This window comes from Thamnophis sirtalis, unplaced genomic scaffold (assembly GCF_051295495.1).
Source record: "Thamnophis sirtalis isolate CommonGarterSnake01/CBP01778 unplaced genomic scaffold, rThaSir2_p1.2 scaffold_10, whole genome shotgun sequence".
Classification (NCBI taxonomy): Eukaryota; Metazoa; Chordata; class Lepidosauria; order Squamata; family Natricidae; genus Thamnophis; species Thamnophis sirtalis.
In genome coordinates this window covers 7,042,272-7,067,518 of record NW_028261390.1, presented here as the reverse complement: position 1 = coordinate 7,067,518, position 25,247 = coordinate 7,042,272, and the positions used below count along the sequence as shown (strand labels likewise).

Sequence of the window (25,247 nt, the reverse complement as noted above, 5' to 3'; positions counted from 1 at the left end):
CACTGGCTGTTTTCAGCTCTGGAAGATGAGATGTAATTAATTGTAGGGAGGTGGCTTTGAGCTTACAGAATTATTTGTCCCTTATAAACTTCAGACGGACTTCTCCTTAGATGAGTGACTGTCATAGAATTTCAGGGAAGTTGGATAGAATGAGAAGTCAAAATAATGTGTCACAAGAAGGTAGTGGAAACCACTTTCATAATATTACCAAGAATGCAAGTATGAAGCCACAAGGAGTCAAAGGTCATGCTGACGTTTTAGTGAAGAAGTGCCATGACTCCACAAATCCTAGAAAACAATATCCAGGGGGAGCAAATCCTCCAATTTTCAATCCAAAGGTTGGTGGCAATGATTTTCAGGCTGAAACGATCTCCTGCGTTAAATTCTTTATTTGCAAATAGGACTGAACCTGGGGTTTCCCCATAAATACATCAACCAAAAAAACATAATCGATGCGAATCAGAGATAATGTTTATATCGATTATTCTGAACCTCGCTGGAGGTGTTTCCAGCCCCATTCGGCCCATACCGGCGGTGTGGCAATTCCAAAGGTGTTTTTTTTTTTTTGCACATACCGCGGTGTGTGCACATACACACACACACATGCACAGCTTCTTCTTTTGTGAAACAGTGCCATCAAAGAATCCTTCATTTGAACACAATCATAAATCTAACAAAGATCGAACTTCACACCCGTTTCGCACACTGCTCGAGGGTGTACGTTGGGACACGGCCATTGGCATGCAGCCGTTATCAAAAATAGAATCCTTCATTTAAAAAATGGTTTAACATTCACGTCTACACATTCATGGCTGCTCCTTAGGAAAGCAGAGCTGAATCACAGTTGCTATCAATACACATTTCGTTTTGCTCCTTGTACAGTTTCCAATTGTGAAAGACTCCTAGTGGCAGAGCACGGTTGCGCCGTGGCAAAAAAACAAAGCATCATGTCTTGTTAAATACCATACACTTTTTTGGAGAATAAGCTTCCAGGCAATCTAAATCAACAAAGGGAGGAAGGATTACATTACCTTGGAAGTCATTTGCATTTTATAGAAATGTCACAAGTTAGCAAGCGGTCTTTTGTACTTCCAAAACTTATTTGGCAAAGCAATTCCGACTCCCTTTATATCCATACAAAGAAGTATTATACATCTTTTTTTTAAAGAAAAAATGTTATCTAGCCACAAACATTTATAATTGTCCTAGGAAAATTTCTAGACCTTAAGATAGCACCTAATTTACATTCTAGGAAGAAAACGTAATCCATGTTTGGGACTCCTAGGAGAAAAAGAATGGAATGGATACGAAAATGCATTTTGGTTGACTAAGTGGGGAAACTAGGCAGCTAACAGTCTCCTGATCCAAAATATTTTATCACCCCCACTGCTGCTTCTTATGGCTAACTAGGAGGAATGTCCATAAGGACATAAAATCAAGATGGCAGCCACAACTATCAATGTTCAATACCCCGTGTCTGCTTTTCAGGTGAAAAGCTACAAAAAAAAGCTGGAGCTTTGCTTGCAATGTTATGCTTGCCATTTTGACTTTCGTTACCATTCTGCGGGCACCCATGGACCCCCACAACATTGGCGAAGAATGTCAACCCTGGTTGGGCAAACTCAGCTATGGGTTGTTAACTAACCGTGCCTTCTCAACTCAGACAAGCCACTTGCGGTAAAGGAGATATCTTCCTTCAGATGACATCTCAAGAACATTCGATTGCTCCTTCAAGTCACGCTCAAGAGCCACATTTTATAAATATCTGTATGTATTTATTGGTGCTATTTATACATCACTGAATGCTCCTGGTCCTTCAAAACCAGCCTCCATAGATTATTATGCCTGGACATCAATTCTCAGCATTTCCTAGACAACATGTTCATGGCGAAGGATTCTGAGAGTTGATCCATATGGACAGCTAGATCGGCGCTTTTCAATCTTGGCAAAGTGTAAGAGGAGTGGAGTTCAGCTCCCAAAATTCCCTAGCCAGCATGCTGGCGGAGGAATTCTGGGAGTTGAAGTCCAGACATCTTCAAGTTGCCATGGTTGAGAAACATTGATCTAGAACAGGGGTGTCAAACTCAAGGCCCGGGGGACCGGATCTGGCCCGCGGGGTGCTTAGATTTGGCCCGCGGGGCCTGGAGACAGTGAAGGACTGGCCCGCGGTGCCTCTGCCAGTGAAAAGACAGCTCAGGAAGACTGTGGGTGGAGGGCTTCAGGAAACCGTTGCAACCTAAAACGGAGCTCAGGGTGGCCCTCCCGAGCTCCGTTTTCGCGGGCAGAGAGTTGCAGGAGGCTGTCGCAGCCAAAAATGGAGCTCGGGAGCCCATTTTCTCTGGCAAAGAGGTAGGGCCACCACATGTGCCCCCAATATGAATATTGAGCTGGCCACGACCACTCCGGCAAGGTCAAACACAACCTTGATGTGGCCCTCAATGAAATTGAGTTTGACACCCCTGATCTAGAATGTGGAGAAAGCTGTATGAAGACTCTAAATGAAGCCCATCTGCCCACCAAAAGGAGACAAAGCATTGAAAATGTAGAAGGAGTGTCCTGTTACCTGGGCAAAGCCAGGTAAGTGATGCTTGACTCCATCCTCCTTTGAAACTACCGTATTTTTCAGAGTATAAGACGCACCAAGGTTTTGAAGAGGCAAATTAAAAAAAAGGTTTTGCACTCTGCAAACCTCCCCAAAACAGCCTGTTTTTCATGAAAATGGGCCGTTTTTTTAAAGGCAGGAATAGCCCTTAGGAGGCTTGTAGAGTGTTCCGGAAGGGGGGGGGGATAAGCAAAAAACTCCTTTTGTCAAAAAAAAAAAAGGGCACCAGGAACTTTATAGAGTGCTTCTGGGGACTGGGGGGGGGGGCAAAATTGAGCAAAAAACGGCCCATTTTTCGCTCATTTCTGCCCTCACCAGCCCCCAGAAGCTCTCTGAAAGCCTCCTAAAGGCTCTGCACAGCCATTTTTGTGAAGGGGGGGGGGTATCAGGAATCAAAAAAGTGCTGTATTCAGTGTATACGATGCACCCAGATTTCCAGCCTCTTTTTTGAGGGAAAAGGGTGCATCTTATAGTCAGAAAAATACGGTAACCTCGCATCAATGCTTCACAGAGGCTTATATTCAAGAGAAAGGCATAATGAACTTTGTACAGCCAATTTTTACAAGATCCACCCATGTTCTATGTATGGCACTCTTGATTCTGCTTGCTAAATTTAGTTCCACCTCCACAGCCAATTCTTGGATCCCTCTCACATCACCAAGGCCTCAAATTAACACACACCCCCAAAAAAATCACTGTGCAATGGGAGCCCATGTAACAGGATTAACGTTTGTGCTGTTTGTTAATGTTGTGCTTCGTTATTTAATTAACACCCTACGGCAGTGTTTCTCAACTTGGCGACTTTAAGTCCTGTGGATTTCAACTCCCAGAATCCCCCAGCCAGCACAGCTGTGCTGGCTGGGGGATTCTGGGAGTTGAAGTCCACAGGACTTAAAGTCGTCAAGGTTGAGAAACACTGCCCTACGGAGAGTTCAGAATGTAGCTAAGAGATATTACAAATAGTGTTCCTTGCTCTTTCAGATCTTTGGCACAAGAAAATACATAATTAGGTAAAATTAAGAGATTGGACCACAGGTTCACACCTCCCGTCCTTCCCTCCCCCCCCCCCCCGAACGCTCTCCAGCTATTAATTTTCGCTTCCTCAACTTGGTTAAAAGTAAACCTGGGTAATTCTCATTCTTCCCACGGTCCCAAAATCAAACCCTTCCACCCTAAGTTACCACACCCAAGATGACGTCCACACCTGCGCCAACTTCTCCTGCTTTGGATTCCACCCGATTAAGCAAAACGCTTTTAAGAACTTTGAGAAGACAGTGAGAATTTATCAGCTCCTGGGGGGGGGGGGGAAGGTGTCGCGTCAGTTATTCAAAATCCGTGAGTACAGTACATGAAGCCAATTTCGTGGCATGGCTTTTTGGTCTCTGCTTCCCCATCTCGTTGTGGGGGGGGAAAAAAATAAGTCCAAAAATATTTCAGGCATGTAAAAAATAATAATAATACAGCCGAAGCCTTGCGCCCTCCCATCCCCATCCCTCTTTTCTCTTGGAAAAATAGTGTTTCAAAAAATAATAATAATCATATTCAGTCTGGGTTTAGCAGTGGGGGAGCCCAGTTTCCAGTCTGATAATGGGAAGAAGCCAATACAGACATGCAAACAGAGGATAGCACACTGGAACATAAGCCCATAGATCTCAACCTCGGACAAAGGCTTACTTTTTCTTGTCCTTGTCCTTCTTGGTGGGCTGAGAGCTGGCCTGTTGACCCTGTGACTGTAATAGCTGGGCCGCCGCTTTCTTTTTCTGGAAGTTGTTCAGCTCCTCCTCCAGCTCCTTCTTCTTGTCTTCTACCTTCTTCTTCTCCTCTTGGTGAGTCCGCTTTAGATGGTCGAACTTCTCGTGAAGCTGCTCCGAGGGAAAGGGCAGAAGAGAGAAAGATAGGACAGTCACCGGGGAAAGGAAAAAAATAAGCGTGGCACGACAAAACCGCACTCGACTAAAGCGCGCCCGATTAAACCGCGTCGCTGACGTCATCAACAGGGCGACAACAGCAAGCGCGGAGAAAGAAGGGCGCTTTAAATAGCGCTTTGAAAGCAAGCCGATTCAAGTTAAGGTAAGGGTTAGGTTTAGGGTTAGGTTAAGGGTTAGGATTAGGTTTAGCGTTAGGTTAAGGGTTAGGGTTAGGTTTAGGGTTAGGTTAAGGGTTAGGATTAGGTTTAGCGTTAGGTTAAGGGTTACGTTTGGGGTTAGGTTTAGGGTTAGGATTAGGGTTAGGTTAAGGGTTAGGATTAGGTTTAGCGTTAGGTTAAGGGTTAGGGTTAGGTTTAGGGTTAGGTTAAGGGTTAGGTTAAGGATTAGGATTAGGATTAGGTTTAGCGTTAGGTTAAGGGTTACGTTTAGGGTTAGGATTAGGGTTAGGTTAAGGGTTAGGATTAGGTTAAGGGTTAGGATTAGGTTTAGCGTTAGGTTAAGGGTTACGTTTAGGGTTAGGTTTAGGGTTAAGGTTAGGTTTAGGATAAGGTTTAGTGGGGTTAGGTTTAGGGGTTAATTTTAGGTTTAGCGTTTACAGCGTGCTTTTTTCTCCGCACTGTTGTCACACTGTGATGACGTCAGCTATGCGGTTTCGTCGAGCGCCCTTTAGTCGAACGCGGTTTTGTGGTGGAACCAAAAATAAGGACAGGACAATTGGGAGTAGGGGAGAGCGGGGGCCATAAAGGGCTTGTACCGGGAAATTTAGACCTCAGTCAACATATACAGGTAGTCTTTGACTTGTGACCACAACTGACCCCAAAATTTATGTGGCTAAGCGAGGAGGTTGTTAAGTGAGCGTTGCCCATTTTACAACCTTTCTTGCCATAGTTGTTGAATTAATCTCTGCAGCTGTTAATTAACTTAATAATAATTATAGTATAATAGTAATACTATAATAGTAATAGTTAAGTGGATCTGGTTTCCCGATTGACTGCTGGTCAGAAGGTCGTAAAAGAGGATTGCATGACCCTGGGGCACTACAACTGAATAGAATAGAGTTGGAAGGGACCTTGGAGATCTTCTAGTCCAACCCGCAGCTTAGGCAGGAAGCCCTACACCATTTCAGACAAATGGCTGTCCAACATCTTAAAAACTTCCAGTGTTGGGGCATTCACAACTTCTGGAGGCAAGTTGTTCCACTGGTTAATTGTTCTCACTGTCAGGAAATTTCTCCTTAGTCCCAACTTGCTTCTCTCCTTGATTAGTTTTCACCCATTGCTTCTTGTCCTGCCCTCAGGTGCCTTGGAGAATAGTTTGACTCCCTCTTCTTTGGGGCAGCCCCTGAGATATTGGAACATTGCTATCATGTCTCCCCTAGTCCTTCTTTTCATCAAACTAGACATACCCAGTTCCTGCAACTCTCATAAATATAAGTCAGTAGCCAAGCATTTCAATTTCAATCATGTGACCTCAGGGATACTGCAACAGTCGTAAGTGTGAAAAATGAGTGTAAGTCACTTTTTCAGTGCCCTTGTAACTGAATGGTCACAAACGATTGTAAGTCAAGGACTAGCAATAGCAATAGCAATAGCTCTTGGACTTATATGAAAGTAAAGGTTCCCCTCACACATATGTGCTAGCTGTTCCTGACTCTAGGGGGCGTTGCTCACCTCCTTTAAAAGCCAAAGAGCCAGCGCTGTCCGAAGATGTCTCTGTGGTCATGTGGCCGGCATGACTCAACGCCAAAGGCGCACGGAAGGTTGTTGCCTTCTCACCAAAGATGGTCTCTATTTTTCTACTTGTATTTTTACAGGCTTTCTAACTGCTAGGTTGGCAGAAGCTGGAACAAGTAATGGGAGCTCACTCCGTTACACAGCACTAGGGATTCGAACAAGCTCAGCATTTTAGCAACTGAGCCACTGTGTCATATTCGTCTGTGTGTGTGTGTGTGTGTGTGTTTATCCTTGGGATTTGAACTTGGTCTGCTTACATATTAGGCAGTTGTATTAACCTGGCTTAGAGGTTATATATAAAGCAATTAACCAGTGGAACAGCTTGCCTCCAGAAATCGTGGCTACTCCATCACTGGATGTTTTCAAGAAGAGTCTGGACAGTTGAGATCGTGTAGGTTTTCCTCGTTGAGCAGAGGGGTTGGACTAGAAGACCCCCAAGGTTCCTTCCAGGTCTATTCTCATATTCTAGAATATAAGGTAAATATTCTGCTGCCCTCTTCAAGGTCAGAATACATAATGTTTTGAGCACCATGTAATTGAAGAACTATAAATAGATTTGATCCAGGTTTGTTGGATCAATAAAGCATTATCTTCACTTTACTCTGTCTCATGCCAGACCTTTCTCCACTTTTTGGGAGAAAAGAGATGTACCGCTGTTCTGCATACTGGTTTATCCAAAAGGCACAAAAAATGTAAACGTTGAAACGCAGGTCACAACCACAACAGCTTATGCTTTCAAATCACTTATGTTCTTCTCTTTGGATCTATCTGTTTTAGGAAAAATTTCAACAGTAGGGTTTTCTCTCTCTCCACCTGTGTGGGAGAGCAAAAAAAGGGAGTGAAGGCCAGTTGGTTGCGGTCCAACAACCACCTAAAATCGGGCCTTCATTCCCTTTTTCCTTTCTAACACCCTGGGTTCTGCTTACATCTTTTTCTGCTTCCTTCAGCTCTGCTTCCTTCTCCTTCACTCTCATGACGAACATCTGCCTCATTTCCTCTTCTTTCTTCTGTAGTTCACCCAGAAATTCATTTCTCTTGGCTTCGTAGGTTTCTTGCAGGCTGGTTTCCAACACGATTGGAAGCGATGAAAAGAAAGAGGGAAGTAAGAAGTAAAAAAAAAAAGAGACAACCTTTAACACCAGGAAGGGATTTTTATGAAAGACTCTAAAGTGATAAAATTATAAATAAATAAAATTCCTATGAACAAAAGAGGAACACAGCCAGCTTTTTGTTCTCCCAGATAGTCATGGAGACGGAGGGGGGGGGAATGGAAGTATAGGCCGTGACCCGACAAAAGGGCGAATGACAAAACCGCGCCGACTAAACCGCGTCGTCATCAACGCGCCGACAACAGCGCGCTGACAGAAGCGCGATTTAAGTTAAGGGTTAGGTTTAGGGTTACAGCGCGCTTCTGTTGGCGTGCTGTTGTCGGCGCACTTCAGCGCTCATTCGTCGGCGCGCTTTAGAACTCGCGGTTTTGTCACCGCGGTTTAGTCAGGCGCGCTTTTGTCGTTCGCGCTTTTGTGGGTGAACCGTATAGGCAGTCTACAAGCTACAACGATAATGCAGCCTGCCCATCAAGGCCGTAACTAATGATGGTTGTAAAAGTAGGTCACTATAAAATAGGGTGGGTCATTTAAGTTCTTTGTGCTGCTCATCTAGTATTACATAAGCTAGTTTGGAGTAGTAGTTAAGACATGACCCACCCTATTTTATAGCGTTTTTTTGCAGCAGTTATTGAGGAAACATGGTGGCCGTACATGGTGGCTGTTGTGGTTGTTAAATGAACTTTGCAGTTATTAACCAGGGATGGGATTGAAAAATGTTAGCAACGGGTTCTCTGCCCAGTTGCTGGGTGGGCGTGGCCATGGTGGGCGTGGCCTACACGGCCTCCTGCACCACAGCAAGTGGGGGGCATTTCCCCCCTCCCCAGGCTCCTTTCTTTGAGCCTCCAGGAGGGCGGAAATGGCCTCCCCCAGGCCCCGGAATCTGGAAACAGGCCCATTTTCGGACTTCCGGTAGGCCCGTTTTCCCCCCCTCCCAAGGCTCCAGAGACAACAAATCAGTGCGGCGAAACAGATGCAAAATCAATGCCCAATTTTGCCTGAACCGGTGCGAACCGGCTGAATCCCACTTAACCAATGATTCACTGTAGGCAGTTGAGCACCCAATGTGTGGCCATGGCGGGAAGGGCACTGACCACTGGAACTTCAAATTCAGATCAATAGTATTCCCACCCCCAGGTAGAGTCTCTCAGGACTACAAATAGTTGCTAAGCAACCGGTCATAAGCTGAACTCTACTTATAGTCAATATTTTAAGATATATACTTTTTGAAAACACTTTTACTATTTTTATAAATATCTATTTCATATATAACCCCAAGCAGTGAACAAAGCTATTTTCTCCACAACAACAACCCTGTGAGGTGGGTTGGGCTGAGAGAGAGGACTGGTCCTAACTCAGCCAGTTGGGTTTCATGCCTAAGGCGGGACTAGAACTCACAGTCTCCTGGTGATTGGCCACCCAGCTGGATTTCATGCCTAAGGCGGGACTAGAGCTCACAGTCTCCTGGAGATTGGCCCAAATTCACCCAGCTGGGTTTCATGCCTAAGGCGGGACTAGAACTCACAGTCTCCTGATGATTGGCCCAAATTCACCCAGCTGGCTTTCATGCCTAAGGCGGGACTAGAGTTCACAGTCTCCTGGTGATTGGCCCAAATTCACCCAGCTGGCTTTCATGCCTAAGGCGGGACTAGAACTCACTGTCCTCCTGGTGATTGGCCCAAATTCACCCAGCTGGCTTTCATGCCTAAGGCGGGACTAGAGCTCACAGTCTCCTGGTGATTGGCCCAAAGTCACCCAGCTGGCTTTCATGCCTAAAGTGGGACTAGAGCTCACAGTCTCCTGGTGATTGGCCCAAATTCACCCAGCTGGCTTTCATGCCTAAGGCGGGACTAGAACTCACTGTCCTCCTGGTGATTGGCCCAAAGTCACCCAGCTGGCTTTCATGCCTAAAGCAGGATTAGAACTCAGCATATCCTAGTTTCCAGCCTGGTGTCTTAACTACTATACCAAACTAGCTTATGTAATACTAGATTAGCAGCACAGAGAACTTAAATGCCTAATTTATTACCTAGATTTATTTCAGTAAACCTACAATCTGCATTTGGGGCCTTCATAAATTCCTCCAAAGATTGCAGTGATTGTTAATGTGGCAGGAAGGGAAAAATAATAAACTAGTTAATATACGAATAAATAAATAAAGTTTTGTCCTGGCCTTGTTCTCTTAACTGGAAGGCATCTCTCAACATGCCATTTAGAAGCCAAATTTAACTCTTGGCATGAAAAAGCTGTTTTTTCCCTCCCAGACAAACCGCGACCGAAATCAACTTGTTTTTAATTCAAATAAAAACAGCATTGGGCGATTCCTTAAAAACCTGGTGGAGAGGAAGGGAGGTGGATGAACTCATGTATATTATGTCAAAATTAAATAAAATTAATACGTGTGAATTTCTATCTTTTATCTTCACCTTACCCAGTTGCCATTTGCGTAACGAGTCTAATTTATGGGCTTATTCTCCTAAATAAGTACAATAGCTGTTAAAAGAGCTGCTCCCCATTTTAATTGGAGTAATTTGAATTCCAGTCCTGGATTATAAATCTTGATTGGTTCCCTTAAATACCCACTTTCATTTCCGTGACCCTGTTATCATTTTGCACAGCGCATAATGGTAAAGGTTCCTCTCGCACATATGCGCTAGTCGTTCCTGTCTCTAGAGGGCGGTGCTCACCTCCGTTTCAAAGCCGAAGAGCCAGCACTGTCCGAAGACGTCTCCGTGGCCATGTGGCCGCCATGACTAAACGCCAAAGGCGCACGGAACGCTGTTCCCTTCCCACCAAAGGTGGTTCCTATTTTTCTACTTGTGTTTTTTACGTGCTTTCGAACTGCTAGGTTGGCAGAAGCTGGGACACGTAACGGGAGCTCACTCCGTTACGCAGCTCTAGGGATTCGAACTGCCGACATTTCTGATCAACAAGCTCAGCATCTTAGCCACATAGACACATCCAATTTAAGGGAAGAAGGAATTGGTATCTGAAGATACCCAATTATCTGAATGATTGGAGAAATACGAAACACTGTGCATGTACATCTAATTGGAATCATGCCATTGTATCTGGTGCTGTATGTCAGCCATTGAATCCAAGGGAATAGCATAGATATTCCTTTGTCGAATTAAACAACATTACATAGTTTATTGTGTGGGAACTGTTGTGGGGGGGGGGGAATATGCTCATAAGAATCTGATTAAACATGGGCTGATACAGTGGCAGGGAAACAGGAACCAGGGTTTGGCTCCAGACCAGATCCATTAAATAGGACTTGGCAAGCTGTAATGAGGAATTGCTTCACCGCATGGTTAAGGAGAAAGAAAACAAGACAAAGGGGGTGGTGAAAGGGAATGCAGAATCATCTGTCACTTGGCAAAATTACCCAGGTTTTGTTTTGATAGAGCAAACCAATAAAGTATCTCGTTCAAGTGGATGGTAGACTATATTTTAAATGAATATTCATTTTTAACAGCCATAATTCCTTCCTTCCTTCCCTCCCATATTCTTCATCCCTTTCTCCTTCCTTCCTTCCCTCCCATATTCTTCCTGCATTTCTCTTTTCCTTCCTTTCAATATTCTTCCTTCCTTTCTCTTTCCTGTCTCCTTCCTTCTTTCCCATATTCTTCATCCCTTTCTCCTTACTTCCTCCCCTCCCATATTCTTCCTGCGTTTCTCTTTTCCTTCCTTTCAATATTCTTCCTTCCTTTCTCTTTCCTGTCTCCTTCCTTCCCTCCTATATTCTTCATCCCTTTCTCCTTCCTTCCTTCCCTCCCATATTCTTCCTGCGTTTCTCTTTTCCTTCCTTTCAATATTCTTCATTCCTTTCACTTTCCTGTCTCCTTCCTTCCCTCCTATATTCTTCATCCCTTTCTCCTTCCTTCCTTCCCTCCCATATTCTTTCTGCGTTTCTCTTTTCCTTCCTTTCAATATTCTTCCTTCCTTTCTCTTTTCTGTCTCCTTCCTTCCCTCCTATATTCTTCATCCCTTTCTCCTTACTTCCCTCCCATATTCTTCCTGCGTTTCTCTTTTCCTTCCTTTCAATATTCTTCCTTCCTTTCTCTTTCCTGTCTCCTTCCTTCTTTCCCATATTCTTCATCCCTTTCTCCTTACTTCCTTCCCTCCCATATTCTTTCTGCGTTTCTCTTTTCCTTCCTTTCAATATTCTTCCTTCCTTTCTCTTTCCTGTTTCCTTCCTTCTTTCCCATATTCTTAATCCCTTTCTCCTTCCTTCTTTCCCTCCCATAGTCTTCCTGCCTTTTTCTTTTCCTTCCTTCCTTCCCTTCCCAAGCAATCCTGCTCCACAGTGCTTAGAGTCCTGCTCTAAGCAGTTTGCAGAGTCAGCCTCTTTCCCCCAACAATCTGGGTCCTCATTTTACCAATCTCGGAAGGATGGAAGGCTGAGTCAACCTCGAGCCAGGGAGACTCGAACTTCTGGCAGTGGGCAGAGTCAGCTTGCAATACTGCATTCGAACCACTGCACCACCATGGCTCCTGAGCCCAATGAGGGCAATTGGGTATACAGGGAGATATTGCAAGAAGCAAAATCTAAAATACTGTGTAGGATGATTTGTATTTTCTTAGCTGCTAGCCTGGATTGGCCCTGAAATCCTTACAGTAGAAGATTTTCTGCACTTGCTCCCAGCAACACACCAAACTTCTTTGGAAGTTCGTTTGGAAGCTCGCCTGCTCCTCACCTACCTGAATGGTTTGCTGTCGGGATCTGTGTCTTTAAATCCCATCTCTTCCAGTTTGCACCGGCGGTAGAGCTCGTAATGTCGGCTGTGAGTCTGCTCTCTCAAGTCTTCCATGTTCACTCTGATGAGCATTTCGCGCAACTTTACAAAATCACAGTGGTTTTCATTTTCAACTATTTTAAAAAAATAATAAACACGGGAAATGTAGATCAAGGATATGGCGGAAACCCAATTTTCCCTTCCCCCCCCCTTAACACAAAAACCTATTTTTCATTTTAAAAAAAATATATATATCCAAACCAGGATTTATTGCCCTTATATCTCCATAATTATATGAGTGGTGCGGTGGCCTAGAGGTGGAGTTCTCGCCTCACAATCAGGAGGCTGTAAGTTGGATCCTAGGTAGAGTCAGATATTTATCTCTCTGGGCACAAGGAAAATATAGTATCTGCTGAATAAAACCCCACACTGGCAACAGGAAGGGCATCTGGCCAATAAACTCTCAGCTCCATTCAGTTGCGCAGACTCTACCCCACAAGGGATTATGGGATCATTAAAAGTAGATGAGGATGATATCTCCAAAAGATTTTTCCAATTATTTGATTTCCATTATTCCAGTAATCAACAGTTCTGGAGGTGCAAAAGTCCTTTTGCTTTATATTGAGTTGACTTAAGAATATTCTGAGAATTCATAGCGAGCTAGATTGATTGCTCCATCTCCTCTGTGATTCAGAAATATATTTACTATATTTGTGTCCACTGTGATTAATGTGCTAAATTTATATTCATCTTAATTAATAGCACTTTTATTAGCCATACAGGCAAAATAATCTAATTGCAATCTCATTAGAAACCCCATGTGCTGAAATCTAAAAGGACACATTTTCTTGGTGTGCATTCGATACAATTCTCCAGATCTCAGCCACAACCTTTACGTCTGCTGTTTTGCTTTCATGCTGATTCAAGAAATTGCTTGCACAGCTGCCACCTGTCAATCCTGATTTTAAAAAAAAAATAAAAATGAACCATTGGTAAAAAAAACGTATAAAGATTTATTTCGTCCCCATCAACACACCTTGGACCACTCCCCATGGATATTGTCTAGCTTTGGCCATTTTATTGCCAATCTTCACTTCTTCGGTGCTGCCAACCACAGCAAATGGGAGATGGACCTGCAATTAGGATGACATAAGATAGGTCAGGTATTCCCCAAAACCAGCCTGAATTAGAGCAAAACCCACTCCCTTCCAGCACGGATAATGTTACCCAGTTGGGTGATGAAAGGTTTGCAAGGAAACAACCAAGTTCAGAGAGCACCAAGGGCCCCATGGTGATTATGGAACGGTGCCCTCATTGCTAGGGCGGATCACCTGGGGCTGGAGTGACAGGTTCTGTGCCACTCTTGACCGATGCCACTGGTCCCTGGAAGGAATCCAACTCAGTTCTGAAGAGCCAAGCTACTCCACCAGGAATAGAACAGAACAGAATAATAGAACAATAGAATAGAATAAGAGTAGAATGGAATAATGGAATGGAATAGAACAGAATAGAATAATAGAGTAGAATAGAATAGTAGAGTAGCCCAGCAAAGGTCCTCACTGAGTGACTCTGGTCTCACTCAATGGCCAGGGCAGCGTGCCGCCCCAGGGGGCTTGTGGCAGTCCAGTTGCAGGAGGAGGCTGTGCGCGGTACAGGAAGGCAAAATTCATCGGGTCCAAATATTATTGCCTTACACTGGAAGTCTTTAAGAAGATATTGAATAACAATTTGTCTGAAATGATATAGTCTCCTGCCTGAGCAGGGGGTTGGACTAGAAGACCTCCAAGGTCCCTTCCACCTCTGTCTATTCTATTCTATTCTATTCTTCCTCCAAGGCCTTTTCATCTCTCTTATTCGGTAGAAAAACCTCACTTTTACTTCAAAACATTCCTTTTAAAGGTTCAAAGTACCAGCCCCACGTTTTGAGGCAGCTGTTTATTATTATTTTGGAAATGAAAGGGGGCATTCTGCAACCTCATGAATGGCCTCTAGACTTGAAAGCGTGGCGTTCTGAATTTGAAGTCGTTCAACATTTCGCACCACCACGCAGAGCAAACATGGTGGCCCTGTGTTCTCCTGCCAAAATCAGTTCAACTTTAAGAAAGAGCTGGGGTGGAGGAAAAGCCAACATTCGGGACACAGTGCTGGCTTTTTTTTGGGGGGGGGTGGGTGGGTTAAAAGCCTCTCTGGAATACAGCTGTAGTCGTTGAAGAGGGTGGGTATCAGTGACAGCAGGCTTGACATCAAAACATCTTCTTTTCCAAGAGTTCATTACAACCCTAATTGCATTACGCAACGATATCTGGAGAGAGTTAATTACAGCACACGCCACCCCGTAGCATGGAAAATAGCAAAGAAGAGCAGAGCACGAGAATGAAAAATAGCCCGAGGTTCCTTTCAACCAGCCACGATCAAACGTTTCCAATCTATCTTTGCTTGTCTAAAACGACTGCTGACATTTTTAAGAAGTGGATTCTCAAGGCAGTGAGAGACGATGCTTTGCATTGTTCTGTGCTTCAAGTGAGAATAATGTCTTTTCTAAGAATATCTGAATTAAGATCTATGACATAAATCATAAGATCCCTCCCACACTTGACCCAAAGGGATTCTGTCACTTCTCTTGGTTATGCACTGTTGTGGCCACCAGAGCTGGCAGCAGATTCGGACAGTGAGGAGGTCGGGGAGGAACATGGGCCAGTCCTGGAGTCTGGGGAAGGCTCTGATGAGGGCTCTGTGTCGGAGGCAGAGAGGAGGCCAGAGCCGTCTGACAGTTATCAGCTGTCTTCGGAATCAGACATCAGTGAGGCAGACGAACAACTGGAGCCTGTTCCCAGAGTGCACATGCGCAGAGTTGCCAGATGAAGGGAATAGCTAAAGAACAGGGGTTGACTTGAGAGTAAGGCCACAGGTGGACGATGAATGGCCCCTCCCAGAGGAAATAAAAGAGGAGCAAAAGGGGAGTGGAGTTTGCAGGAGACAATCAGTTCACTTAATTGGTTCGTGACTCTCTGAGACTCCTTGCCAAGTTTTGCAGAGATCAGCCTGGCAGCTCTCCAAGCCAGATAAGGTCTGTGACCGTAAATCCTCCGTTAAAAGACTTTGCTGGATGCGAATGAGCAGAATTCACAGTAAATTAACAAAAGGGGTTTTTGTTGAGACAAGGAGTTTGCTTCAGGCTCTTGGGAAGCCTCGGTCAGAACATGCATCCTTCATTCCATGAAACTTTCACATAGTCGTAAATTATCATGGGAATACTTCGACTCAACTTTATAAGCAGCAAAAAAAAAAAAAAAAAAGGCTGCTTCCTCTGCTCTTCTTCAAAATAACCCAAGTGATATCTGTCCTCCCCGAAAAGGAATAGTGATGAAAATTACACTTTTAAGTAAGTTCAGAGAGCTCATTGCTTGCTCTTCTATGCTTCGGGAACATGCTTGTTCAATTTAAACTCTGACAGTCTATAATACAAGTGAGTGTTGACGTTTGCTAGGAAGTCAGTTATGGTGAATTGGAGGAAGTCGAGGCTTGGCTCAAACCACACCCCATTTTATAGCCCTCTGCTAAAAGAGGAAGGAAAAGAGGATGTAATAAAAAGCGGCAGAGACTGTCTGCCTTCCAAGGTTCTCAAACCAGATAGACAATGCAATATTTAAAGGAGAATTCACAGATTAGCAATCAAGAGGAAGTTGCATATAAATAGTTGTCCAGGCTCTTCTTAAAAACTTCCAGTGTTGGAGCATTTACAACTTCTGGAGGCAAAATTGTTCCACTGATTAACTGTCAGGAAATCCCTCCTTCGTTCTAAGTTGCTTCTCTCCTTGATTAGTTTCCACCTGTTGCTTCTTGTCCTGCTTCAGGTGCTTTGAAGACAGAGAGGAGAAAAGGAAGGGAGGGAGGGAGGGAAGGAGGAATAGAACGAAGAAGCAACAGATAAAGGGAAAAACACCTGCACTATTCTTCTTCTCAGTAATAAATATTCTATGTTAGGCACACTATTTGCCAAAAGTCACAGCTCTGCCATAAAAACAGGAACACTAGAAATTGTAAGCAGACATAAGTTGCAGAAAGGGACACTGAGCTTGTTGATCAGAAAGGTCGGCAGTTCGGTGGTTCGAATCCCCAGCGCCGCGTAACGGAGTGAGCTCCCGATACTTGTCCCAGCTTCTGCCAACCTAGCAGTTCGAAAGCATGTAAAAATGCAAGTATAAAAAAATAGGAACCATCTTTGGTGGGAAGGGAACCGCGTTCCGTGAGCTTTCAGCGTTTAGTCATGCCGGCCACATGACCACAGAGACGTCTTCGGACAGCGGTGGCTCTTCAGCTTTGAAACGGAGATGAGCACCGCCCCCTAGAGTCAGGAACGACTAGCACATATGTGCCAGGGGAACTTTGACCTTATAAGTTGCACAAGAAAAGATTGAAGGCAAATGGGGTACAGGAAGAACAAGAAGAACATCATGGCTTCCAAATTTAAGGGAGTGGTAGGGACAAAACTCAGCAGCACTTTTCCATGTGGCTATTGATAAAAATAGGATTGCCAACATGATTGCCAACATCTGATGACGGATATGGCACAAGAAGAAGGAGGAGGAGGAGGAAGAGAAGAAGAAGAAGAAGAAGAAGAAGAAGAAGAAGAAGAAGAAGAAGAAGAAGAAGAAGAAGAAGAAGTAGTAGTAGTAGTAGTAGTAGTAGTAGTAGTAGTAGTAGTAGTAGTTGCAGTCTGTATGTCATATAACTGGAAATGCCAAAGATTTAAAACCTTTCGGAGAATTCTTGCAAATGTCAGAGGGAAAGGTTAACGTTTGCATGGCTCAGATTGCATTTTTATTTATTCATTGTTTGATATTTTATCTGTCTGAAGATAACATTACAGAAAAGAGAGAGACAGCCAGTCTTCGGGACTCTTAATATTCCACTACCACATAGATTACTAATGCACATAATTTGGGAGGGGCCTGGGTGGGACTCCACTTGCATAAGCTGCTTGCAAAAATAATAAAGGCGGGAGACAAGTAAGTAAATAAAACGTGGAAGGACCTCCCCAATAATACATCCTGCACCACACCTGGCCTCCACCACTGTCAATTTTTTAACTCACAACTTCAACGTGTTGTTCGCTTGCATATTGAAATAGAACTGCCGCTGGGAAACCACTCTGCCTTTTAAAGAGGTTTCATTTTGGTTGTACTTTGCTTTATATTACAGTTTTCTGAAAACGGTTTCATTGCATCTATTATTCTTTATGAGAGCACCTCTCTCTGGCCTTCTTTGGCAAGATGGCATAATTTAATTAGCAAGGTTTTTGACAACACCCAGAAGGCCAGATCTGGACCAAAGCCACTGTTGTTTTTTTAAGCATGCAATTAATTCCTTGCTGAAGTTTCAAAATATACAAACATTCATTCATTCATATTCTCTCTGTGTGTGTCTCTGTCTCTCTCTGTCTCTCTCTTTATCTGTGTCTCTCTCTCTCTCATTCTATCTCTGTCTCTCTCTGTGTCTGTCTCTCTGTCTGTCTGTCTCTCTCATTCTCTCTCTCTGTCTGTCTGTCTCTCTCTATCACTGTATCTCTGTCTGTCTCTCTGTGTCTGTCTTCCTGTCACTCTGTGTCTCTCTCACTCTCTCTGTCACTCTATCTCTGTCTGTCTCTGTGTCTGTCTCTCTCTCACACTGTCTCTCTTCTCTCTCTCTGTCTCTCTTCTCTCTCTGTGTGTATCTGTCTGTCTGTCTTTCCATCTGTGTCTATCTCTCATTCTCTCTCTCTCTCATTCTATCTCTCTCTGTCTCTCTCTCTTTGTGTCACTGTATCTCTGTCTCTTTTCCTCTATCACTCTCTATGTCTCTCTCTCACTCTCTCTCTCTGTCTGTCTCTGTGTGTCTGTATCTGTCACTCTGTCTCTGACTGTCTCTCTCTCTGTCTCTCTTCTCTGTGTGTGTGTGTGTCTGTCTGTCTCTGTCTCTTTGTATTTGTGTATCTCTCTTTCTGTCTCTCTCTCTGTGTTTCTGTCTGTCTCTCTCTCTCTCTGTGTCTCTTTCTCTCTGTGTGTCTCTCTCACACTCTCTATCACTCTCTGTGTCTGTGTCTGTATCTGTCACTCTGTCTCTGACTGTCTCTCTCTCTCTGTCTCTCTTCTCTCTCCTCTCTCTCTCTCTGTGTCTGTCTGTCTCTGTCTCTTTGTATTTGTGTATCTCTCTTTCTGTCTCTCTCTCTGTGTGTTTCTCTCTCTCTGTGTGTGTATCTGTCTGTCTCTCTCTCTTTCTCTGTCTCTTTCTCTCTGTGTGTCTCTCTCTCATTGTCTGTCTCTGTCTCTCTCTCACACACCCACACACCTCAAAGCCCAATCTGGTTTGCAATTAATTTCCTCCATTTCTTAAGCTTCAACCCCAAACCTCAAAACCACCCTGGAGGGTTGGGAATTTACAGTAAACAACACCTGAACCTCTGCCCAAAGAAGAAGGGACAACTCCAGCCTCACCCACGGAAGCCATACAATATATATTTGGGATTCTTCCCCCTTCCGGGATACATGATACATTTTGAAGTGGAGCCCGAAAGGCAGAGGAAGTGACATTTGCGTCTTTCCATCTCTGGAGAGCCTTCCACAGGTGCTATTTTCCATTCTGCGGTTTTTCAATTCTGACCCGGTTTCCATTTTGAGCACATTGGCAGCCGTGTCGATTTTCAGAAGCTGGGATGAGAACTGGGCATATGGGTGGGATGAGACTTTGCAAAGCCCACGATCCGTGGGATGGTTGCAACTGATATTTTTGTGGTCTTCTTTCCTGCTCTCAAATCTGCCTGGGAAAGTACCATATTCTTCGGAGTATAAGACACATCTTTTTCCCTCAAAAAAGAGGCTGAAAATCTGGGTGCGTCTTATACACTGAACACAGCATTTTTGGCCTCTTTTGGCCCTATGCATGTTTCTTTTTTGACCAAAAGGGCCAGTTTTTGCAAAAAATGGGCCGTTTTTGGGAGGCCTGCAGAGTGCAAAAAACTTTTTTTTTATTTGCCTCTTCAAAATCTTATAATCTGAAAAACACACCCATTTTCGTGAAAAACGGTCCATGTTTTGCTCGTTTTTGCCCCCCCCAGCCGCAGCCCCGTTCGGCCATGCGCGAGTAAAGGCCCCTGCCCCTCCTGCACCCCCCCCCACTTTCCAGGCAATCAACCCAGAAAGGTTGGGGAACTCTGCCCTAAAAGGCCAAAGCTCTCTTCCACTTTGATATCTTCACAGTCAGTTCTAAATCTGTTTCTTGCACAGTGGTGGGTTGCTAATCCCGTTCCAACCGGTTCGTCCTCGTGCACGCGCGCAGTTCACGCATGCATCGTAGCACCTTCAGTTGTTTGCGGAGAATCGCGCAGGCGCTGTATGTGCCATCCAGCTGCTCGCGGAGAATCGCGTGGAAGCGCAGAAGCCTTCAAAGACTGGTAAGGAGCGCGGACGGGTGGGTGGGCCCTTCGCCGTTCCCAGAAGTTACTTACTTCCGGGTTCGCCGACCAACCGGTTCACGGGGACTGCCGCGAACCGGTTGAAACCCATCCCTGTTCTTGCAGCTGTTGCATTTAGTTTGGCCTTCTTTACATTTAAAGCTTATTCCCAATTTTTTCCCTCTGCTCCTCGAGTTTACACACACAGATGGAATGTGTATAATTCAAGATGCATTGGCTTCCGAAGCATATAAAAACATAACAACGCAGCCATTTATCCCAAGGCGCATTTGGAAGATGAAAAGAAAGTTAAGACTTACGCTCATTGTGGCATTAATCTCAGCTACTGTTTCCTCGTCAGTTGGAAACTGGTAAATCTGGACTCCGTTGCTCACCAACTCGCTCATGATTTTGCTTTTGAATTTATGCAACTCGTTTTTGGCAATGGTGTCCGCCTTGGCTATTATCGGGATGATATTCACCTGCAAGGAAGGACAATTATGTTGCGTCAGTTCCTGGTGAGGGCAGAAGAGGAAAAGAAAAGCTACTCCGATGAGCAGGTAAAAAAAAAAATACAGGTAGTTCTCAATTAACGACTGTAATTGAGTCCCGAATGATGGTTGTAAGTTATGCTAATCATTAAGCAGGTCATCCTGTGACCAATACTATTTTTTTTAATACTGGTCATTAAGCGAATCGCCATGGTTATTGTTCTTGGCTTCCCAAGAGCATCAAGCAAACCCCTCGTCCCGACAAAAAACCCTTTTATTAATTTACTGTGAATTCTGTTCATTCACATCCAAAGTCTTTCAAGGGAGGATTTACGGTCACAGACCTTATCTGGTTTGGAGAGCTGCCAGGCCCATATCTGCAAAACTTGGTAAGGAGTCTCAAGAGAGTCACAAACATTAAAAGGACTAATTATCTCCTGCAAACTCCATTCCCCTTTTGCTCCTCTTTTATTTCTGGGAGGGGCCATTCATCATCCACCTGTGGTCTTACTCCCAAGTCGACCTCTGTTCTTTAGCTGTTCCCTTCGTCTGGCAACGCTGTGCATGCGCACACTGGGAACAGGCTCCAGCTGTTCTTCTGCCTCACTGATGTCTAACTCTGAAGGCAGCTGATAAGTGGCATACAACTCTGGCCCCCTCTCTGCCTCCGACACAGAGCCTTCCCCAGACTCCAGGACTGGCCCATGTTCTTCCCCAACCTCCTCATTGTCCGAATCTGCTGCCAGCTCTGCTGGCTGTTGGCGGGCCACAGCAATACCACTTCACAGAGCTCTACAGCCCTCTCTAAGCAGTTTACAGAGTCAGCGTATTGCCCCCAATAATTTGAGTCCTCAGTTTACCCACCTCGGAACGATGGAAGGCTCAGTCAACCTTGAGCGGTGACAATTAAACTGCTGGCAGCCGGCAGCCAGCAGAATTAGCCTGCAACACTACATTCTAACCACTGTGCCACCACGCCTCGTGTAAGTCGAAGGCTCCCTGTAGTAAGATTTATGGAGGCTTGAAAATAATCACTTTTATTAAGCTACCTGGATCATGTTGCCCACTTGAAGTAGACATAACTGATAGCTCCATTCGTGCTAAGTTATATTGGACAACTGAGGTGCCTTGGAGAATAGTTTGACTCCCTCTTCTTTCTGGCAACCCCTGAGATATTGGAAGACTGCTATCATGTCTCCCCTAGTCCTTCTTTTCATTAAATTAGACATACCCAGTTCCTGCAACCATTTTTCATGTTTTAGTCTTTGTTGCTCTTCTCTGCGCTCTTTCTAGAGTCTCCACATCTTTTCTACGTCGTGGCGACCAAAACTGAATGCCGTATTCCAAGTGTGTTTTTACCAAGGCTTTATAAAGTGGTATTAACCCTTCACGGGATCTTGATTCTATCCCTCTGTTTATGCAGCCTAGAACTGTGTTGGCTTTTTTGGCAGCTGCTGCCCACGGCTGGCTCCTATTTAAATGGTTGTCCACTAGGACTCCAAGATCCCTCTCACAGTTACTACTATTGAGGAAGGTACCACCTATACTGTACCTGTGCATTTCGTTTTTCTTGCCTAAATGTAGAACCTTACTCTTTTCAAGATCTTCCTCCTTTAATATTGTGCCCCAATATTTGTCAGAGAACTTACATGCTGGCTTTTCACCGCACAGCAGATCCTTTTAATGAATCAAATCTCTCTTTTACTCTAGGTTACCATCCAAGATACATGCCTTATTTTATGGTGAGTTGTAGTCTCTTGTTTGAGGGGAAGTAATTCGCCTACAGCTACATTTTAAAAGGGCAAACGTCACGCTAGGAAACTAAAACTACCAGTGGCAGCGATGCCTCTGTATAAATCTATGGCAGAATTGCATTTCAGATCTCAAGGGGGAAAAATGCCGTACAGCTGAAGAAAGTACAAAAAGCGGCTACCAAATTAAGAGTTTGCGGATTTCTTGCTTAAAAAAAGAATGTTAGCAAAGGAAAACATGGTAGCGATATTTACTCTGAAATCATGCAGGGCATGGAAAGTTGGCCAGGAAAGATTCATCATGCTATATTATAAAACTTGGGATCGGCACCAAAAGCAATTATGGGATGACTCAGGATTTCTTTCTTTACGTATCCAATATCCAAGTTGGAATTTTGCCGCCGCTGGGTGTGGCAATGACCACTAGGGTTAGATGATTTTAGTGGGCAAGTGGACAAATTCATGCAGGGGTAGGAAGGAGGGAGGGAGGAGGGAGGGAGGGAAGGAAGGAGGGAAGGAAGGAGGGAAGGAAGGAGGAAAGGAAGGGGGAAAGGAAGGAGACAAGGAGAAAAGAAAGGAGGGAAGGAAGGAAGGAGGGAAGGAAGGAGAGAAGGAGGGAAGGGGAAGGAGGGAGGGAAGGAAGGAGAGAAGGAGGGAAGGGGAAGGAGGGAGGGAAGGAAGGAGGGAAGGAAGGGGAGTAGGAGAGAAGAAATGAGGGAAGGAAAGAGGGAGGGAGGGAAGAAGAAGTAGGACCGTTGTAAGATAAGATGGATCTATGGGAGGTTAAGAAAGCAATCTTCAAGTATATTGTCAACTGTAGGGGAAAATTGTTATAAATACATATTATTAATAACAGTTATGAGATCATATAATTGTGAATGTATATATGAAATTGATAAAATAAAAAAAAATTCATGCAGGATGGGATTATCAACTGCTGATCGGTTAAACCGGTTGATTAAATTTGTATACTTCCAGACTCTTAATGGCTCTGGATGGCTCACAAGTAATATCACGGGGGGGGGGGAGCACCCCCATGGTCACGTGATCAAAATCCAGATGCTTAGCAACCGATTCATACTTATGATCGTCGCTGTGTCCCAAGGTCATGTGATCCACTTTTATGGCCTTCTGACAAGCAATGTCAATGGGGAAGCCAGATTCACTTAACAACCGTGTTACCAACTTAACAGCAGCAGTGATTCGTTTAACAAATGCAGCAAGAAAGGTAAATAATATGGGGGCAAGACTCTTTTAACCAATGTCTCGCTTAGCAGCAGAAATTTTGGGCTCACTTGTGGCCGCAAGTCAAGGACCGTGTATATAGAAGGGAGCTGCAGACAAAGTAGAGTAAGACAATTACCTATTTCCTCTCTCTATAGCATAGGCTTTATACAGGAAATATTATATGCCTTATAAACTATTAGCAACTATTTTAAAGGAAGGAGATAAGAATCGCTGTGAAAGTGAATTCCAAGAATTGTTCAACTGCATCAAAGATCATGTGCTTAAGTTTAAATTTATTTCACAAAGCATAGGAAATACTAATCACATCTTGCCTGTGTTTACACATCAGAAGTCAACCAGAAAAGTTTCCACTTTGTTTCTTATAACCACTCCAGAGGGGGCCCTGGACACAACTGAGATTTTGTGCAAGCTTGTTGAACTAATTACTAAATCCAAACAACACACACACACACACACACACACACAAAGGTTTTGGCAAACTGCTTATCTCATAAAGTAATTTCCAAATATAATCAACACGTACTTGCTGGGAAATTGAAGGCATTATTACAATTTGGCAGTACATAATTTTGGAATCTGTGTTGCTTTTCCAAATTAAACATGGGATGTTTTGCCTCCCAGAGTCACTTGTTTGAGATGGGCAGCTATACAAATGGAATAAATAAATAAATGATATATAAGTTGAGGTGGTCCTCAACTTACAATTGCAATCGAGCCGAAAATGTATGTTCAGTGAGAAATCTGTTAAGTGAGTTTGGCCCCCGTTTGTTCTGATCTAGGCTTCACCAAATCAGGAAGCAGACTCCTTGTCCCAACCAAATGCCTCTTCATTCAGCTAATGTGAATTCCTCTAATTCACATCCAGCAAAGTCCCAGCAAACAGTCTTTCAAGGGTGAATTGACAACCACAGACCTTATCAGGCTTGGAGAGCTGCCAGGCCGATGTCTTCCAAACAATACAATACAATACAATACAATACAATACAATACAATACAATACAATACAATACAATACAATACAATACAATACAATACAATACAATACAATACAATACAATAGCAGAGTTGGAAGGGACCTTGGAGGTCTTCTAGTCCAATCCCCTGCCTAGGCAGGAAACCATATACCGTTTCAGAAAATGGCTATCCAACATCTTCTTTAAAACTTCCAGTGTTGGAGTGTTCACAACTTCTGGAGGCAATTTCTGTTCCACTGATTAATTGTTCTAACGGTCAGGAAATTTCTCCTCAGTTCTAAGTTGCTTCTCTCCTTGATTAGTTTCCACCCATTGCTTCTTGTCCTGCCCTCAGGTGCTTTGGAGAATAGCTTGACTCCCTCTTCTTTGGGGCAGCCCCTGAGATATTGGAAGACTGCTATCATGTCTCCCTTAGTCCTTCTTTCTATTAAACTAGACATACCCAGTTCCTGCAACCGTTCCTCATATGTTTTGGTCTCCAGTCCCCTAATCCTCTTTGTTGCTCCTCTCTGCACTCTTTCCAGAGTCTCCACATCTTTTCTACATCGTGGCGACCAAAACTGAATGCAAATATTCCAAGTGTGGCCTTACCAAAGCCTTATAAAGTGGTATTAACACTTCACGTGATCTTGATTCTATCCCTCTGTTGATGCAGCCTAGAACTGTGTTGGCTTTTTTGGCAGCTGCTGAACACAGCTGACTCCTATTTAAATGGTTCTCCACTAGGACTCCAAGATCCCTCTCAGAGTTACTAAACACAAAACTATAAAAGAAAATAATTGGCAAGGAGTCTCTGAGAGTCACAAACAAAGCGTCACATTAATTAATCGAACTCATTGCCTCAAGGCTGGTTGCCACCGGCATTACTGCTGGTTCGGCGCACAAATGGAAGCAAAAAAGGGGGGGGCGGCGCATGTACAGAGGGTCAGGGCGTGCATGGCGGATCATGCACACTGCATTTTGGATGCGTGTGCACTGCTGCATGTTTGCACACTTTTGGTACGTGATAAAAAAGATTAGCCATCACTGCCTTAAGATGTGTGGAATCTCAGACTCTTCCTCACCTTCCGATTTCCATCCTAATTTCGCAAAAACAAGGATCTTCCCTAGATAACTACCGTGTTTCCCTGAATATAAGACTGGGTCTTATTTTCTTTTGAGTGCCCAAAAATAAGCACTAGGGTTTATTTTGGGAGGGGGTGTCTTATTTTTTTCCACCCCCACGTATGGGAGGCGGGTTCCACCA

General features: G+C 44.1%; 1 protein-coding gene across 5 annotated transcripts in view; it reads right to left on the bottom strand.

The window, feature by feature from the left end:
* The window catches only part of SEPTIN11 (septin 11), a 121,812-nt gene that overhangs the window by 20,705 nt on the left and 75,860 nt on the right, over nucleotides 1-25,247 (bottom strand). For 3 of the 5 annotated variants that reach the window (XM_087723991.1, XM_087723992.1, XM_087723993.1), the window contains exons 5-9: nucleotides 19,858-20,019; nucleotides 13,145-13,241; nucleotides 12,074-12,242; nucleotides 7,190-7,322; nucleotides 4,277-4,464 (exon numbers count right to left, since the gene is read on the bottom strand). In XM_087723991.1, coding sequence (XP_087580117.1) covers nucleotides 4,277-4,464; nucleotides 7,190-7,322; nucleotides 12,074-12,242; nucleotides 13,145-13,241; nucleotides 19,858-20,019 — 749 coding nt within the window. Of the gene's footprint in view, nucleotides 1-373; nucleotides 999-4,272; nucleotides 4,465-7,189; nucleotides 7,323-12,073; nucleotides 12,243-13,144; nucleotides 13,242-19,857; nucleotides 20,020-25,247 lie in introns of those variants that run through there. The other 2 variants (XM_087723990.1, XM_087723994.1) reach the window with 2 other exon arrangements.